General features: G+C 35.7%; 1 protein-coding gene across 1 annotated transcript in view; it reads left to right on the top strand.

Annotated features, from left to right (window-relative positions):
• The window catches only part of RPGR (retinitis pigmentosa GTPase regulator), a 68,173-nt gene that overhangs the window by 6,598 nt on the left and 42,576 nt on the right, over positions 1-18,999 (top strand). The window contains exons 3-7 of the mRNA XM_067289753.1: positions 2,848-2,940; positions 5,511-5,573; positions 7,211-7,369; positions 8,872-9,021; positions 16,420-16,578. Of these exons, the coding sequence (XP_067145854.1) occupies positions 2,848-2,940; positions 5,511-5,573; positions 7,211-7,369; positions 8,872-9,021; positions 16,420-16,578 (624 nt within the window). The remainder of the gene's footprint in view (positions 1-2,847; positions 2,941-5,510; positions 5,574-7,210; positions 7,370-8,871; positions 9,022-16,419; positions 16,579-18,999) is intronic.

The following is an 18,999-nucleotide window of genomic DNA, read 5'->3' as shown; positions in this document are numbered from 1 at the left end:
AAGCCTCTTGACTTCTGAAGTAGCATCTGAATTAACAGACTGCTACAAGAAATAGCAGATTATAGGATGAAAAGAATCACAGAATAGTTGAGTTTGGAAGGGACCTCGAGATCATCTGGTCCAACCCTCCTGCTCAAGCAGAATCAGCTAGAGCAGGTTGCTCAGGACTGTGTCTGTTCGGGTTTTGACTGTCTCCAGGATGGAGACTCCACAACCTCTTTGGGCAACCAGGTTTGATATTCAACCATCCTAACAGTGCAAAAATGTTTTCTTATGTTTAATGGAATTTCCTGTGTTTCAGTTTGTCCTTTGCCTCTTGTTCTGTCACTGGGCTCCAGTGAGAAGAGTCTGGCTCTGTCTTCTTTACACCTTCCTATCAGACATAAACATTGATCAGATCCCCCTGAGCCATCTCTTCTCCAGGCTAAACAGTCTGTATGTCCTTATATGAGAGATGCTTCAGCCCCTTGATCATCTTTGTGGCCCTTTGCTGGACTCGCTCCAATATGTCCTATCTCTCTTGTACTGGGGAGCCCAGAACTGGACCCAGCATTCCAAGTGTGGCCTCACTAGTGCTGAGTAGAGGGAAGGGTCACCTCCCTTGACCTGCTGGCAACGCTCTTCCTAATGCAGCTGAGGGTACTGTTGGCCTTCTTTGCCTCAAGGGCGTATTGCTGGCTCATGGTCAACTTGGTGTCCTCCAGAACCCCCAGGGCCTTCTATTCAAAGCTGCTATCCAGCTGGTGGCCCCCAGCCTATACTGGAATTCTGAATGGATGAAATAGAATGTGATAAAATTGAATGATGGAACTTGGCATCATACTCCCACATGAGTACTACTCTCTCATAAAGGCATTTAAAAGGTATAGAGCAGGATGCAGAGATACATATAGCAGTGTAGGATGCTGTTTTTTAATAAAAATTTTCTTTGTTAAGGTGTGTTTTGCTCTCAGACAGCTCTCCATGCATTTTGACCTGATTGCATAATCAACAGTTGGATGATGGTATAGATGCTATTAGTTAAACTGTTAATGTAATTTGACCTCAGATTTCTCCCTTCCAACTTTATTGGCAAGACATAGTACTGACACATTGACCATTATTCCAAAAGCTATCAAATTCAAGAATCTGTTTGGATCTTTAGATACTAGTTATTGTTAGTTGTTTTCTTTTTAACTGCATGGTTATATTTTAGAAAATAAATGGAATTTTTGTAACAGAGTAGATATTTAAAAAAAATTTGAAGCATAGCATCAAACTCTCTGAAAATCATGTTCAGAACCTTCACCAGGAACCCAGGCTACTGAAGCATAGAACAGCCATAATATTTTGGTATGATTATGTGGAATTGCGGTTATGTGTTGTGCTCATGTGATAATTGTTGGTGGACGGAGTGACTGAAAGTTCATTTACGTGACAGCTCTGTGATGGAGTCTCTAACTCACAAAGGTCTGCAAAGTTCCAGCAAAAGTAAACAATCCCCTTTTAGCTGTTGTAAAAGGTTTTTTAACAACTTGGTTTCTGATGTTTTGCAAAGATTTCTGTTGGAGCAAGGTTTTTATCTTTGTATATGGACTTCACAGCTTTACAAAAGGTAATATTTAAAAATAATAAAAAAATAATAATTTGAAGGTATTATCAGTAGTCACAGTTGGCTGTCTGATCTGCATGTCTCTAAAACTCTAAAACAGTTGGCTGTTTGTAATGGTCAAACTTGTAAATTCAAAGCCATGTCATATTAGTTTCTGACATGATTCTACAATTATCCCTGATAAAGTTTTGTAACATAATGTTTGCATTGTGTACAAAACTGCATGGTGTATAAAACTGCTTGAGTGTATGGTGTTCTTATACATTCTTTTCTTTATATGCAGAGTACCAAACTAGTCCATGGTGAAGGAAAGAGAGAACCAAAAAGGCTTATATGATAGACGTATATGTCCAAAGAAAAACCCACATAACTTGCAAACACATTTGAAAATTTATCATAAACCATGTTCTGTAGAAGCGCAAATTTATAGATCCTTTCAAGAGAACATATTTAGCAGTAATAAAATAGACTTTTCCCTCTTCAGACAATAAAATAACCTGAATATTATGAATTCTGCAGTAATAGATGTGGATCCTCAGTTAAATGTACTGTTGTTTTATAAGTGGTCCTGTTGATACTGTTCCTGAACCTCAGGGCCTGTCCAAGAGTACACCTTACTTTTTTGTTTTCCAAAGAGTGGTTTATTTGTCATGTAACTAAAGGAGAAGTTTGGTCTGCCATTTTGTGCATTCTTCTGGCTGAGGATTTCTCACTAAATATGCGTATATAAAATGTCATAACAAAATTTGTTTGAGACTGATGAACTGATGTTATCTACTGAGATTGTTTAGGTGGGGTTTTTTGGGTTTTTTTTGATCAAGAGGTAAAATTTGGCCATAAATGTACAGCTACAGTATCTGTGTTGTCCTAATTGTATGCATCCCCCAAAGTCCAGGGATATTTTGGTGTTGATAAAGCTACTGGCTATGCCATCCATTAAACAAATCTCAGTCTCTTTCCTTGGTCATTGTCACTTACAGAGGGAGCCAACTGCAGAACAAAAGTGCTGCATTAAATTACTGGAAAAAATAGTTCTTTACATACATAATACAATTACTACTTTTCTCCTGGAAAAGCACAAGGACAGTAATTATTATTTACATTGAAGCATGGAATTGACTAATCTTAAAGTTTGCATTAAAAAGGAAGTAGTAAATAGTGTAATGTGTGAGTGACCATCTTGTTTCTGCTCATGTTTATAAAGCTGCTGAATAATCAAACACTCCTATGGGTTCTCGTTGTGCCTTTTTTTTCAGGAAACGGTAAACTTTACGTGTTTGGCAGTAACAACTGGGGCCAGTTAGGACTAGGATCAAAGAATACTGTCAGCAAACCAACATGTGTTAAAGGTTTGTTTGATTTTTTTGTCTTTTTAAAAGGTGACCCAAGTGAAAAAGTGCTTTATAATATGCAGTTCCAAAATAACTGATTCTGCTTTCTTTACTCATCACATGTAGCATATTACTGCACAAACACATAGAGATAGCTTAAAAGGATACCTGATTTATTTTCTACAGCTTCCAGATTCTAAGTACTTTAGAGCCTGAAGATTACTTCAGATACTTAGAATCCTGTCTTTTTGAGGGTTCTCATTTTACATAATTTTTGCCTTTTCTGTACATCTTCACATTGATTGCAAGGAAATTTATACAATGCTTGGTCTCTGCTGTATTGTGCGTGTGTTAGAGATCAAAGGTTCCAACAGCATTATATAACGTTTGTATCACATTTATGTTAGTACCTTTATAAACTAGAAAAATCTAACAGGGACTTTCTACAAGTACTGCTACATTTTTAGCAAGTGTAAGAAGTGCCTGAGGGGGCATAAATGTTAATATATTTGTATGAAGTCTGAAAAAGCAATAAAATAAATGCCCATATACTATTATATTTTGTGCAATATGTTTTCATTCCATTTGGTTATCTGTTTAATCTTTGCCAGGCAGTTTTATCTTGTCAAACAAAACTAACAAGTCAATGTTTTTTCCTGTCCTCTTACTTATGTCAAATCAGATTCATGCCATTTAACGTGTTCCTCTTCACCATTAAATCAGTTTATCATTAAAAACACATTGTCAAGCTTGCTCAAACACTTTCCTTCCTGTTTTAGTGTATTTTGATGTCTTTTATCTGCTCCTCTCTCTGTATTTCACTTCAGAGGGAGAATAGCTACTCTCAGGTTCACATCTTCTGTCAACCATGTGAGAGGCTGATTCTTACCTTGGCTTAAATGGATTGGGTGTCTATCTTTGTTTTTACTATCAGATTGCAAAGGAGAATAAAAGTCAAAAAGAATATGACAGGAATTCAAAACCAGCCTGGCTTGCATTGAAAAATGTCACTAGGCTAGGGTACCTGTCTTCTCTTGGCAATAGGCAGCTGGAGAAGGTCCTGGAGCTTTTCTCACTAGCTTTCAGGCATTGGTTGGCTTTGGCAATGGGGTTGCAAAGACACACTTTTCAACTTCTGCTTGGGGCCAAGTGGTCATGGCTGCACATTTCCTGAGAAAATGTCTTCCTGGATTTGACTAGAGGCTAATGAAATTGGTTATGAAAAACTACCCACAGTGTTGTAAATATTGCATGCCTTATCTGTTATGATTCTTTAGCATAAGTAGGAGGAAGGATAGGGAGCACAGGCTTGTGAAGGACTCATTAAGATCATCTCTGAGGCAGGAGGCAGAGCACAGGGATATAAAGCAACAAATTAAGAATGTGGGAAGAAGCCAACTTTGGAAATGCCACAGTTTCCAGTCTGGTTTGCAGTAGGTGTCAGGTAGAACAGGCAGGACTCTGAGTTAGGAGGATTTGTTTGTGCCTGTATAATACACCAGAGACAATTCAGACTTAAGTAGGTAGATTTATTTAGTGATTTGGTAGAAAGTAAAAGGGAGCATAATCTGAGTGTTACAGAGTTGATGAAGGTTGGGTTGGAAGGGCTGAGTAAGGCTTTGTGAAAGGAATGACGGTTGCCAGCTTTGTCATAGACCAGTGTAGTGGAAAAGCAATTAAAAAATTATATAAGGTAAAAATAATGCTGTCTTAAAAGCATCAAGAATATTGTATAGGGTAAATAGACATGGTAGAGAGAAGATGAGTTGTTAAGGCAAAGATCAGTAATTGGAGAGAGGAGGGAAAAGTCAGTAATTTTTTTTTCTGTTTCTGAAATGGGGTGCACTTAGCCTGGGAGAAAAGGCACCTCTGCATTCTCTCTTTCTCACCAAAATAACTCCTCGTAACTCCTCTTACATACATTCCCAGTCTTTCACTCTGACCAAACTGCTGAGAAGTACATGCATAGGTGGGTGATATTTGAGTTGAGATTGAGACAGGATGGTATATGCAGCTTCTCCTATTATTTTAGGCACTAGTCCAGATAGGACTGTCCTTAGCAGCTTGTAAGTTTAATGATCAACAAGAGCACAGTACAGAGCAAAAGCCTAGCAAAAAAAGTAGCTTTGCATAATCAGGGAAGGTAGGGAGGATAAGATGAAAAAAACAGGATGGTTTTGAAGATCTAAATTAGTGGGAGAAGCAAGAGAGTGAATTAAGTATAATATGATTAATGAAAACTGAAGAAAGCTCCATGCATGTATATTTTGGTGCAACTTGATGTATTCTTTGAGGCCTATCTTATAAATGGTAAATTTTGTGGAAGGTGGCATTGTGATAAAGCAGCGATTATTGAATTAGCCTGAATGGCAGCTATAAGGTTTTTAGGACTATGTCTGTTTCCCTTTCTTAGGGGGATGCTGATTTATTAAGTGATGTGCTAAGCTCATATAGCCAACTAATCTTGTAGCTTTACATTCTGTTGGTAAAAACATGAAAAAAATCAAAGAACTTCCTGTAGAGCATAGAACATTTTGTTGTTGAACCATCTATCAACCTGTTTGTAATTTTTTCCCTTTAATTTATAGCTTTAAAACCAGAAAAAACTAAACTTGCTGTTTGTGGAAGAAACCACACTTTAGTTTACACAGGTATGTAATCTGTGTTATATAAATATTAAAGGTATATTTCTTCCTTTGGTTTCATGCAGAACTACATCAGGAAACCCAGAAGTATTCAGGAAAGAAAAAAAAACTCAAAAGGGGGCTGTTAAGACTCTTTTTTTTTTAATCCAGTTCTTTGAATGCTTGTATTATTCTGTGCCAAAACATGTATAGATTAGTATTATATAGGAGTTTACTAGCAATGGACAGATGAATAAATTTGTTGCCTACATTTGAGGTGTGCTTAACAATTATCAATATTCCTTTTAAGCCCTGCAAAGGTATACTAGTATTTTCTATATATCTATACTCAAATTTATGTTTGACAAGTAATATATCTTTAGAAGTGTGAAGTTATATATTTGGTTAAAGATACATAGAGTGTACTGTTTTGAAGCCTTCTAAAAGTTTGTTGCATTTTAGTTAGACAAGGCATTCTGCTATTTCTCTGACAATGTGCTTTATTAAGCTTTAAATAAATAAACCGTAAATTTAAACTAAAAAATAATTTTTTAGAGAGACAGTATACAGAGATTTGATGCAAATGCTTGTCATGCTTCTAAAATTTATGTAAAGGAATAGCCACCTTTGTGGTTACAATCCTTACGCTTACAGTGATGTTGTAAGGAAGACTGTTTGATTATTAGGGGATTTATATATGTAGATACCCTGAGCCCTGTAAATAAGACTATTAGAATAAAACAGCACATTTTAATAACAGTTGAGTATGCCAGACTGCACAGGGTAAGTATTAGTCACTTTTAGTGTACGCTTTGGCTAGGTAATTTGTGGCCATTTATATAGCAAGGACCATTTATCAACTATATGTCAGTTGCTTATCACATTTGCGTCTGGGTTTGTGTTATTAATGGGCCTTATCTTTTTCATCATAGATGAGCACTTTAAATGTGAAACATACTAAAATTAAACATATAAATCTTGAAGTTCTCCTAAGGTAAAGATAACAATCATCAGCTTTAACTTCAATTTTAAGATTGTAAAACAGGATAAAGAGCTACTTAGATAAATAGAAAGTGATTTAAATATTGAAATGAGTAAAATAATTCTAATAAAAACCTAAGCAAGAATATATTTCATTCGCACTGTTCAAAACTATCAAGTTATGCATCTCTTATGTACTAATACAACTTTAATTTTCTTGCCTGTGATATCATTCTCCACTTTCCTCCTGTTTTATCTTAATTTAAGTTGTGCAGTCTTTGGGAAAGGAGGTTTTTCTGGCTGCCAGGGCCACTGAAAGTCACTTTGTCAGAACTCTTGAAGAACTTATTGTATTTACTTTTTAGATTATATTTACATTATATTTAGATTATATTTACTTTTTAGATCAATCTCCAATATGGTGGAGAAACTCCCTTGGTCTAAGTACATGGAAGACCTTCAGAATGTTCCCATTCAAGTGTGGGCAGGAAAGCCTCCTTGCTAGTTACAACTCGAACTTCTAACATCAACTTTAGAATATCTCAGGGCAATAGACCCCAACTTTTCTGTTATGTTTTTTTCTGTAAAAAAATTAAATGACTTGCCCCAATTTTTCTGATGTCTCGTTGCCACTGATGAGAATGTCCTCATTCTGTGTATTATATGTGCTTTTCTATATGCAGAAAAAGGAAACGTATATGCTGCTGGAGGTAACAGTGAAGGTCAGCTGGGATTAGGTGACACAGAGGAAAGGACCACATTTCATTTAATTAGTTTTTTTACCAACCAGCACAGGATCAAACAGCTAGCAGCTGGATCATACACCTCAGCAGCAATAACTGGTAAGAGAAACAGCTAATAAAATCTATGAATGTGTTTTCAGCTTGGTGTTCCAGGGGAACTTTTATTTTAGTATTCTGTCTGCATGTGTGTGTATTTTCTATGCCTCCCTGTCCTCTTTCCTTAGTAATCGTAGTAATTTTTTTTAACCAATTTCTATTTCAACAAAATCTGACAAGGGTGGCAGTCTCATTAACTTCCTACAATATTTGTGAAAATACACTATCAGGCTGAGAGAGAACATCTCACATTGGCAACCGTATGCAGTGGAATCTTAAGCCATAGTAGATACTAAGAATTTACACAAAGGAGAGATAGTAATGAATGCCCCCAAAGTGGGAAGAGCTTCAGTTAGTTACCAGGAAAGCCAGCTACAAAACATGAATCTAAAGGAAACTAAGTTCTTTGATTCCACTTTTTATTACAACTGTTTTGATCTACAGGTGCAGGTGATACAACTATGTAATTACTGATTCTGAGAGAGGCCTAACCTAGGCCTATTTTCTCCATTGGCAAAATTATACAATGGAGACTTGATGAAATCTGTGTGATTATAATACTTTCAACCACTGGATGTGTGGTCTTTTATTCCCCTGTAATCTAATTTTTGTATTTCTCAAGCCTTGCTATAAAGCAGCTGTTTCTGTACGTGCTGAGGATAAATTATTGAGGCTGTAGTTTCAGAATGTAACAGAGATCATAAGAAAGTATAAGGGAGATGCCAGGCTGTTGTTCTTTGGTTTGTAATTTTTTGTGACAATGGCTAAGATTGTCCTGAGCTTTGTAAATAAACTTTGAATGATTTTAGTTACAAACAACATCTCATTAACACTGTAGATGCTGGGTTTTGCTCATCTCAGCTTGTTTTTCACCAATAAATATGCAGAGAGAAAACCACATGTTTTCTAGAGTTTTTTATCCTTTTTTTGAATCTTTTTTCACCTTTTTTGCTTCTTAATGCTGCTATTGGTATCTGTGTCAACAGAGGCTGGTCTTAATAAACCTGTAACAGCTATTGTGACAGTTTAAGGAAAGCAGAACACAGCTGGGCAGTATAATCACTTGTGAAGAGAAAGACAGACAAGGAAAGAATTAGTTGGATATGTACCAAAGTCCGAGAATCAGTTTGGAAGGAGAAAATGGTGACATGCCACTGGAAATGAGATGCCTTAAACTCACCACACTGTTGGCATAGTGACCTCTGGCAACTAAGGAGTCTTATACTCTCCATCTTTCTTGTTTTTGAAGGAATGTATCTACATAGTATTTCAACTGTTGCAACATTAGTTATCACTAGGTTTGCTGTGTCACTTTTGAAGAGAAGATAACCTCTTACTTCAGACAGTTTTGTTGCATTGTGCTAAATATCACTTTGTGTCTCTATGATGATGACATTTAGTAGTCATACATACAGTTTATGAAATTCTTCTTAAATAGATAGATTAACTTTTTATTAGTGTACTTTTGGTTTTAAGTCTATTAACTTTCTCTGTCTTTATTTTAGAGGATGGACAGCTTTTTATGTGGGGTGACAATTCGGAAGGTCAGATTGGCTTGGCTAACGAAGCCAGTGTCTGTGTCCCTAGTCAAGTGGTTGTTGGAAAACCTGTTTCCTCAGTATCCTGTGGATATTATCACTCTGCCTTGATAACAGGTAAGAAAATGAGAACAGTAGTTAGTAGACATAAGTCAGTGGTTCTCAAACTGTTGTCTTGGCAAAGGTAGCTCATGAGACATTCATTACTTTCAAAATTAGGTATGTTAGTTGTTATAAACTCTCATGTGGAAGAGAAAATGATCTACATAGTTGTGTATGACCTTGGGAAATTTTACCAGAGACAGCTTCTCTAAAATGTGGTCCATAATTTATTTGGGAAACGCTGATGTAATCTATTATATAATTGTGTATTTATGATTGAATTAATAATACTGTGAGAAAAAATTGCAGTGAATGTTTTGCATTTGCACAATGTTTTACAAAAAGATATTAGGAAAAATGACTGTCTCACCACACTAATTTTATTTTCATGAAAGCTATGACAAATGTAGATTAATTCTATTTTTTCAATAATCCAACTTTTGAGATTATTGATGTTTGTCTGGTGATCAAATAATCCTCTTCATCTTCCCTAGAAATGCAAATATTGAATCGACTTTTACTATGTTTTAAGGAAAAATTAATTTCATCTGCCAGCACTGCAACATCATTGTCAAGGTTTGGTGTTATATCTTAAATTTTAAGTTTTGAAGTAAGTTAAATAGGTAATACACAAATCTGAAATTTATGAGGAGAAGCAAATGTTACCATGAGCTGGTCTCTGATCTCCAAACCAAACATTGTCTTTCTACCTCTCTTGTTGCTTTCCAAAGTGATGATGCCTCTCTTTTTTTTTAATAATACCAATGTTGTTCAATTTATCAATCAGTAATGATAATATTAAACATAAGCAGGCATGGAGTCCTCCAAGCCATATAGATTTACTTTATTAAGCTTTAAGGTTTAGTCCCATCAAAATAATTAATGATTTCAAAGGATTAATAGTTTTGATTGACAAGATTTTAATGGGTACCCAGGAACTACTCTATCAGATGATTTTCTCAGCTTACTTGATAAATGGTACTTTTGCACATACAGGATCTATATAGCTCTCTGAGAACATGCCATTAACAGAATGAGAGCTTTCTTGGGTGAAGTATTAATTAGGTGTTCTGCTGGTAGTTTGCCACTTTTATTATAGATGCTTTATTAGAATAAATGAACGAAATGCCAAATGACTGATCAGGATCTGAATATCCGTTAGGAAATGTACAGCTTCCTGAACTTGAAGTGAATAATAACAGATCCTTACTTCTAGGATATAGCGAGAAGGTGTGCATTTCACCTCACAGACAAGAGCTGAAGTGGTGACAAGACTACAGTGGGATGTGACAAAAGTTCTCATTATAAAAAAGAGGTGAGGGCAAGCATCTAAAAGCATGGAGGGAATAAAGGATGCCAAATGCTCTAAGGAAGTGGAAACTTTTAATGGAGGGAGATGAGAAGAAAGGATATGGGTAGCGGCTGAGTGAGAAAACTGGGACCTCTTAAAATATTGATAGGAAGATACACTGGTTATCACTTGTGAAGATGGGAGTTGTTGAACCTGTTACTGTTTAAACAGGCCTAGTTGTGAGATGGGGACTCTTAATTTTCAGCTCTAGTATCTGCAAATCCTGCAAAAAATGAGCTTCACTGTCCCTTGCTGAGACTACTGGCACACAGATGCCCTCTTCTGTGGCGAAAGGAGAAACATTTTTAGATTTTTTTTCCTTTGAGCCATAGTTGTTTGTTTACTTTGACTGATCCTTTAACTACCACAGAAATACGCTGTTGGACTTCTAGGTACTTATACTGAATTCATCTAGCTACTTCTATTGCAGTAGTATCAATGTATATCTAGATAGTGTTCCAAAACAACATTACGCATTTACTTTCAAGTGTACCACAGTCACACATTGTTTTAACTATGATGTTGGCTGTTAAATTATCAAGTTGGAAGTTTTACAAGCTGAGTCTGCTTGAGTAAGCCTAGACTCACTGTACTGGCTTCACTCCGAATAGTGGTTCGTCTCCTTAGTATTCTGCCACAGAGAGGTGGTAAAACATAGCAAACTAGGTAATTATGGAATATTTGGAATATTCACATTATAGGGAGGTTTAACTGCCAGTTAGTCATTGACTTATGCCTTGAAGCGTGTTTAAAGTTTTAGCTAGCCTGGGTTTTTTCCGTGTATTTTGATTGTATGATTTTATCTTGTATGCTAGAATTTAAAATAACTAGTGTCATTTCTAATATATACTATTTGGAATTTGGAGGAAACACCTGGAAAAAATGATTCTCTATTTCCAGAAATCAAATTTGAATAGTTCAGGTGAGTGTTTAATCTACATTACATTCTCCCAAAAACAATACAATATACCAGATGAACTTTTTAAATTGTGATTGCTATTATTTTGGAAAACACTATTAATAGAAAATGTTCAACATCTGTTACTTACCTGTTACTACAATGCTGTAAAATTACAACATTCTGACTTTTTAAACTTTATTTGTACTACAGAGCGCATCAAATAATATACTATCCTTAATAATAAAACATAGTTACAAGATATGTTGCAGGGTTGAACTGCTGAGCATGGCACCATATGGTTCCCTTTTGTAATGTATTTACATTTGACATCAGCAGTATACTGACTAATCAAACTGTTAGGAGCACAAGCATATCTAGGTTAAAATATAAAAGGTGGTTAGTGAGTACACACTAGAGTACATAGTCTGGTCACAGAGTGCCCTCTCCAGGGCAGGATGTTCATTAATAAGAACTTATCCAGAAAAAGAGCAGTGTACCACAGATTCCAGCTTTTTTTTTCTTTTTAATTAAGGGTGTTATTTCTTTGAAACAGCCACTTTTAAATAGATTTTTAAGTAGGTAAACACCTGTAAGGTGCTCAATAACGTCAAGTGCAATAACAGTCCATGAAAAGTAGAGCAGAATCTTGACACAAACATTTTAGTAACAAAATAGCACTTTTTATAGAAATTTTACAGCATTTGATCATCTTAATGTATATTACAGTTCTACCAAAGAAATCCCAGTATCTAGAAGTTCCAAGAAGACTTGTCACCTTTCTTACTTTTGCTTTTTTGGAATGCCTCGTTTGCAGGTGATAAATTCAACTACTAATCATGTCGGGCACCTATATGCTACCATGTACACATGGGCCCCACTGATGCCAAGAGAAGTTGTAGAAAAGAAGAGTAGAATATAGCCTGAAATATTTTTAATTAAAAAACACTTCTAAGATTTAGACTAGACAGGAGCACAGCCAATGGCTAGCTCATTTCCATATGCAAATCAAAAAAATGGTCCAGTTACTCATTTCATGTTTGAGATATTGTTAATTGCTTGTCCTTCTCCTCTCGCTTTGCAGTCTTCATAGAGTTCCACTGAAAAGAAACTTCTAGTTTTTACTTTTCGGTCCTTCCTCTTTTGGACTTTTTGCAATATCAGTTTCCTTTTTCTTCTTTTGCATATTTAGGACATTAGACCCCCGTGTTTGAAGCATGTCTCACGCAAAGTGACAGAAAAAGAAATGAAAGAGCTGAGAGAATGTAGCAACACTGTTTGAGGCCACATACAGATCTTTGTTTGACTAGTCTTTGGCCACACTCAGTCAAGAGGAGACAGTTTTTCAGCAAGTGTTAAGCTTGGCAAGCATATATAGCTCGTCTGTCTACTGAAGGATCCCTTTCTTGGAGCCAGAAAGGAACTGGATATGTTGGATCTCTGTGGGTGTTTTTCCCTGCGAGAACTGTTACTATAAGCAAGGTTAGGCGAGATTCTTACAGTGAAAAAGTCTTCACAGAGAGCTTTGTGGGTACCCTGAATTCCTTTCATTTATTTTCTTTGTGATTATTTTTAAGCAGAAATTTAAAAGCTCATCCATTCCACAAACACTTCCATACACAGAATTCCTGTGTTTGAGGTGGTTTCAACAAACTTGGCCTGGAATAAATACTTCATTTTTTTTCTTAATTTATTCAAGGACTCCTGGAGTGATTAAATTCTTTTGTCTGCTTCACTAATCTGCCACCAGCCACATCTCATATCCTCTCTCTTCTGCAGTATGTGCGTTTGTCCTTGACAGCCAAAGGTAGTTTTCCGTTTGCTTGTCCATTTCCCTGACATGCCCCTGTGATCTAAGGTTTAGTGACACTGAACATGTTCCACCTTAGGGAAAGTTTAGCCTCTGAGAACGTGAGAAGATTCACATGAGAGAGGAAATTAAATAACCAGGTTTGGTGGAAGTATTGTGAACTGAATGTTCTTAAAATGCAGATGTGCTGCACACATATAGTTATACTCAAAATTTATCTGGGGTTGGCTGGATCCTTTTTATGCTTGATAGCAGTTCTTCATGATTTTTAGACTGCTTTTGCCCAAGAGGGATGTGTAATGTATTCAAAAATTGCTTTAGTAAATGGGTTTATCTTTGTTAGCTGGATTATTAAGTTAAAAAATGTAATAAATTTGATTAGTTTGGGGAGTCAATGAAAGCTTGACCATTTGAATCTGTAATCCTATTAATTAGATTGTGATTGGATTAATACTTGCTGTACAGTAATGTTTAAAAAGAGATGCTGTGGTCTCTTCAAAGAGAATTGCATGAGTAGTTAACTCCCAAGTGTCTTTTCAGGGTTTATCAACTTGTTTCTATGGCAGATGGAATAATATTAAAACGTTGATACTTGTCTTCCAAAAATTGCAGTCATGTTTTTTCTTCTTTCACTCAAAAGCAAGAGAATCCCTAATAAGATCTCAAAATGGGAGCGTGGACTCCTTTTGTTGTCAACGGAATGGTTTGGTTACAGAAACTGTCACCCTACAGCTGATTTTTTTTGTTGTTAATTGGGCTAGTGCTTTAGATTATAAAGTGATCCTGCAAAAAACTGCAAAGTATCAGTTGCTTAAGCATATTCAGAGCACTTGTGTATGCAAGAAATAAAACAGAAGATCAGACTGAACAGAGAAGCCTAAACACAGTCCAACTAGTTTAGAACTGAAATGAAATAAATTTTTCTGCAGCTGAGGTTTTCTGCTGTTTCTTAAAAAACACAGGTTGAAATGACTGAAGAACACCCCTCAGAAACAAAGAGTATAGAAGAATGCAATATAAGATATTTCTGCACAGATACATACACATACATGAACTGGGATAATATTATTGGTTTAGTTCAAAATATTTTTTGTATGCAGGAAAGAGAAAATGTCAGGAATGATAGAAAAAATAAGGATGACTGGGAGGATGGGGATACATCTCATGGTAATAGTTGGGAAATACAGTTGATATCCTGTTTCACTGAAAAGAATGTAGCTCTTCTGTGAATAGATTGTGGATGGGTGCTCTTAATGATTTAAGTCCTGTGAAACCCTTCAGGAAATTTGACACCAAATAAGGTTGTGTTATTGTCTTTCCCTGATTGCCTGTGTGTGCTGTTAGAGCATTCGGTAAAGATAATTAGTCCACTTGCTGGCCATAGTGACCTAGAAGCCTGATACTTCAAGAATCTGTGCCATTGTGAGAGGCAGAAGTGATCTTGGGAAATGAAACTGTATGGAAAAGCCTGGCCTTTTTTGACTAAGACAGATGCTAAATTTCACAGGCCTTTCAAGCTTTAAAAGTAAATACCATCAAAGTTAGGCTCTAAATCTTCAGTGGAAATGCTGGGTTTCAAACTTTGTATTGAGGTTTGGGACCCATTTTGCATTAAAAGCAGGAATTTGGCTTCTATGAAAAAAATGTCCTTATAGTCTTTGCTTGTTGAGTATGGAATAATACAATTTTTTGAGAGTTTTCAAGTTAATGGATAAGTTTATGCATTTAAATTAATTTGAAACTGAGGTATCTTAATATATAACTTCTGGAGTGATTCTTTTTTGTCCTGAATGAACTTAAGCGTAAAATCACAGAAATATCGCAGATTTTCTCTATAGTTAAAATTGTTGAAATCCTGTCCTCGGGCTTCATTTGAAGAAACTAGATCATAATTAATTGCCAGTTTTATTTGCTTATCACAGATTGTAGATGACAAAGCTAACATGCAAGCATACATAGCAGATCAGCATGACTGCTCCAAAATTACTTCCTCTGAGAGGATGGGAGGAGAAGTGCTGCTTCGTAGTAAAGACGTAGTAGTTTAAGAGTTTTCTCAATGCACCAGAGTCCTTCTGGACGAAGGTCCTCACGACAGCAGTGCCTGTGCTGCTCTGTTCTGTGCACCAACTGCTGTAGTGACTGTTTAGCACTAAGTAATCAAGAGCCAAATGCCACAAAGAAAATAATATATGGCCAGCAAAAGTCTTTCAGGAAAAACACTTTGAATTTAGTTTATCTGTTGGACTTACCAGATGACTTAAATGAAATTGTATTACTGACTAATTGGCCTATAGTTATGCATAAGGAAGATGCAGTTTTGCAAACTGAAATTCTTGCTCAGTTTTTATTCATGCAAAAAGAAACTTTTAATTGAGTGTATTGCTAGAGTAAAGCTCAGGAAGATTCAACAAAAATGACCTATTTCTTACACCAGTTTTGACTTTATCTTTTGAGTTTTTAATTCTGAGAATGAGAAATTTCCTTTCCTGACTGCTGGTTTTGCCCAAGTTTTTATAAGCTTCAACTACTTTTAAACCATGTCCTTCAATTTTTAACTTGGTTTTAATCATTTGACTATTCTCATTTGCTTTTTAGAACATACATGTAGCTTCAGTCTTACTTACACTTCCATTCATAGGGTTATTTTAAATTTTTTTCATATTTCCTATTTCTGTGTATTTTTTGGTTATTGCCATTGCCCTTAAATTCTCAAATTTTAAGTTCGGGCTGACAAAATGGAAGGAAAAAGAAACAAAGATACCAGTTGTGCTGAGAAGTAAAGGAAATATTCACAAAGACCAACATTATCTTAGAAATAAGCTTGTTTTCTTATGCTCCATTTATGTGCAGAGGAGAGAGAGATAGATGTCTCTAATGGACAATTCTGAACACCTAAATAAGGCTTCAGCTTTGAAACTCTCTCTGAGCTCATCTGTTTTCATTTTCTATGGGGAAGAAAGGCATTTCTAAGGTTAAGTCAGCTTTTATATTGGCTAGGGGTTCATAGCTTTTGAATTAGAATTTCTCAGACATTTGTTCATAGTGCGATACTAATGACTCTGAATTCTGTCAATTTGTCTACACTAAATGCAGTCCTCTGAAAACAAAAGTACATTTTGTACTGAAGTATAAATGTGCATGTTTCCAAAAATACAGTGGATGGGTGCTTCTGATGACTGAGCTTTAGTAATAGAATATAAGTATGTGGTGTGTTACTAAGTTGATTAGGTACAATTATCCTATAATATTCATACCCTTTTCTGTTCTACTGATTTGTGTCTGCAGCAGCCTTGACAACCCAGACTTGCTTCTGAGTGCATGCTGGGAAACCGGCTCTGTTCTGTATTTTCACAGGAGATGGTGAGCTCTATACTTTCGGAGAACCTGAGAATGGGAAACTGGGATTGTTGCCTGAACAGCTGAAGAACAGTAGAGTCCCACAGCCTGTACCAGGAATTATGGAAAAGGTTAATAAGGTTGCTTGTGGTGGAGGACACACTGTGGTGCTTACAGGTGTGCAAATTAACTGGCTTTTTAATAGGCCTGTAACTTAGTCAGTAATCTCAATTTACCTGGAAGAACATACATCCCACTGAAATGTAAGATGATCAGTGTTTCTTTTCTCTGAGTAGCTTGAAAGTGATACTGGGGGGGGAGGGGAGGGGAGTTATATGGGAAAGCATCCTTTCAGTAATAAATTTCAAATGACCTTGAGTATGTGATATTTAGGAAGTCACTTTCCAACTAGCTGCCTGTTAATAGTGGTAGAGAGATGCATGTTCTATTAGATGTCTAAATGGATTAAGTATCCCTGTTGTAATACAGAGTTTACATGTGACTTTGAGCAGAATATTTAACATATGTATCAAACTATTACAGATAAAGTGCATTAAATATACCATACAAGTATATAAAACTCCGTACATAAAACTCATATATTAGTTCACAGGGCTGTAGGTACAATACTTCAAGATGAAATATGCTGTATATTACTAAACTAATAAATAGTTGTATGCCAATGATAAATTAGCTTTTCAAAGAGATAAGTGCTAGGCATAGCCAGCTCTTCATTTCTACAGATTCTAACCTAAATTGTTTTGTTCTTTTTACTGTTTTTTACTATATTTGTCTAGTCTCTTAAGTGCATTTGGGCTACAAACCTTCTTTCTGGCACATTTTGAAATATCTCCATGAGCTCATGTGAATGGGAAGTTCCTTGTGTGATTAGAACTGTTTCCAATAAGTTTACAGAGGATATCAGGGTACTGGAGTAAAAAGGCATCTGTCATGCCTTTGAGGTGGTGCCTGTCTTGGAAGCAAGGAGGAGTCTTATGAATAAGGAAGATAAAGCAAGCCTCTGGTCCTTCTGTGGGTGCTGGGGCAGTGACTCCGGGAACAGAGTATTCAGTCTTTGCTAGGGATGGAGGGAAAGAAGAGTATGAGAGCCTCCTTAGCTGTGAAAGCTGAAGAGTACTGCAGCACTGAAAGGCTTCGTATTAATAGATCTTGTGGTATAACAGCAAAACGAGTTGGGAGGAACTGAGATATAGCGGATGTGTATGGAAAGGATATGGAGTAGTGACTGAGTGAGGCAAAAGGGACACTCTGAAAAAAATCGTGAGCAGGGTTATACAAGAAGGGAGATGTTCAAGTATTAGGATGCACTTGGATAGATATGTGCATGTATTAAAAAAAAAGTGTTTTCCAAAGTGAGTTTGTGTGTGTGTGTGCTTGAGAAACATATATGTATTTACATATATATTTATATGCTGAGATCTTTCATTATTTTTATATAAACGCTGTTTAATTTTTCCAATTTCTGCACAGTACAGATTACCCACTCAGAAATAGATACTGAAAGTGTGTGATCTTACTCTGACCTCCTTAAGACACCTTGATTCCAAGTGAAAATTCTCTTAAAATGATAAATTATTCTAGAATACCACATCATTTCCTTGATTCTTTCAAGGTTGTTAAATGGTTTCTGATATTTAACTGTTCCATTTTCACATTTTCTTTTCTCTGATTGGACTTACAGTCCATACAATATGTTAAGCTTTTAATCTTCTGAACAGGTCATTCAAAATGGGACAGTTTACTTTTTAAGACAGAAATTCCTTAAGTATTTAAAAGAAATTGCCATCCCATGCTAACAGTATTGTGACTTTTGTTGTATCTCAGTTTCCATATGGGATCATAACATCACCTCCAATGATTTTTTAGATCTACTTTAAGTCACAAAACAATGCACAGTTTTATATTGTTCATTTAAATGTTGCGGAATCTCAGAATAAAACTTAGGATGGAAGTTTTCAGAAAATAGTCTTCTTTTTAGTAGCTGTGATCGTCTCAAAGAAAATGTGTTTATTAAAATACTGTTTCATCAATGTGTCTGTTTTAATCTGATCTGTCAAGAAACTTTAACACCCTTTGCTTTAGGACATTCAGCATTTTTCATAATTTTGCCTAATATCCACAAACACCAAATCTTGCTCATGTTTAACATTCTACAAGTTTCTACTAACTAACATTCTGCTAGTTTTGTTTAGCATATGATTTTGGATAATGCTTAGTGTGTCATATATGAATTATTTTGTTTTCACAGTAAGCATCAGAGAAAGTGTTAGTGAATTACTTTTGTAAGAAATATGTTTTAAAAATTTGGATGGCGAGTGAGTAAAGGTAATATCTTAAGAAATTACAATGCACTTAAAATTCACAAAAAAGAATGCTAGTTTATTCCTAGAAATTTGAAAAGTGAGAAACTGGCAACAAAAAAGGATATTTTTAGGAAATACAGTAATTTGTCATCTTTGTTCAAATGTATTCATTGGCTGACTTTCCTAGATGTGTTCACAGTATTTATGCAAAGTAATGATATGGTTTTGAATGGAATTTAGAAGTTCCTAACCACTGTCAAAACTGAAACTACTA

Source organism: Apteryx mantelli, chromosome 1, assembly GCF_036417845.1.
Source record: "Apteryx mantelli isolate bAptMan1 chromosome 1, bAptMan1.hap1, whole genome shotgun sequence".
In the NCBI taxonomy this organism is placed as follows: domain Eukaryota; kingdom Metazoa; phylum Chordata; class Aves; order Apterygiformes; family Apterygidae; genus Apteryx; species Apteryx mantelli.
This window is presented reverse-complemented; position numbering and strand designations above follow the sequence as displayed.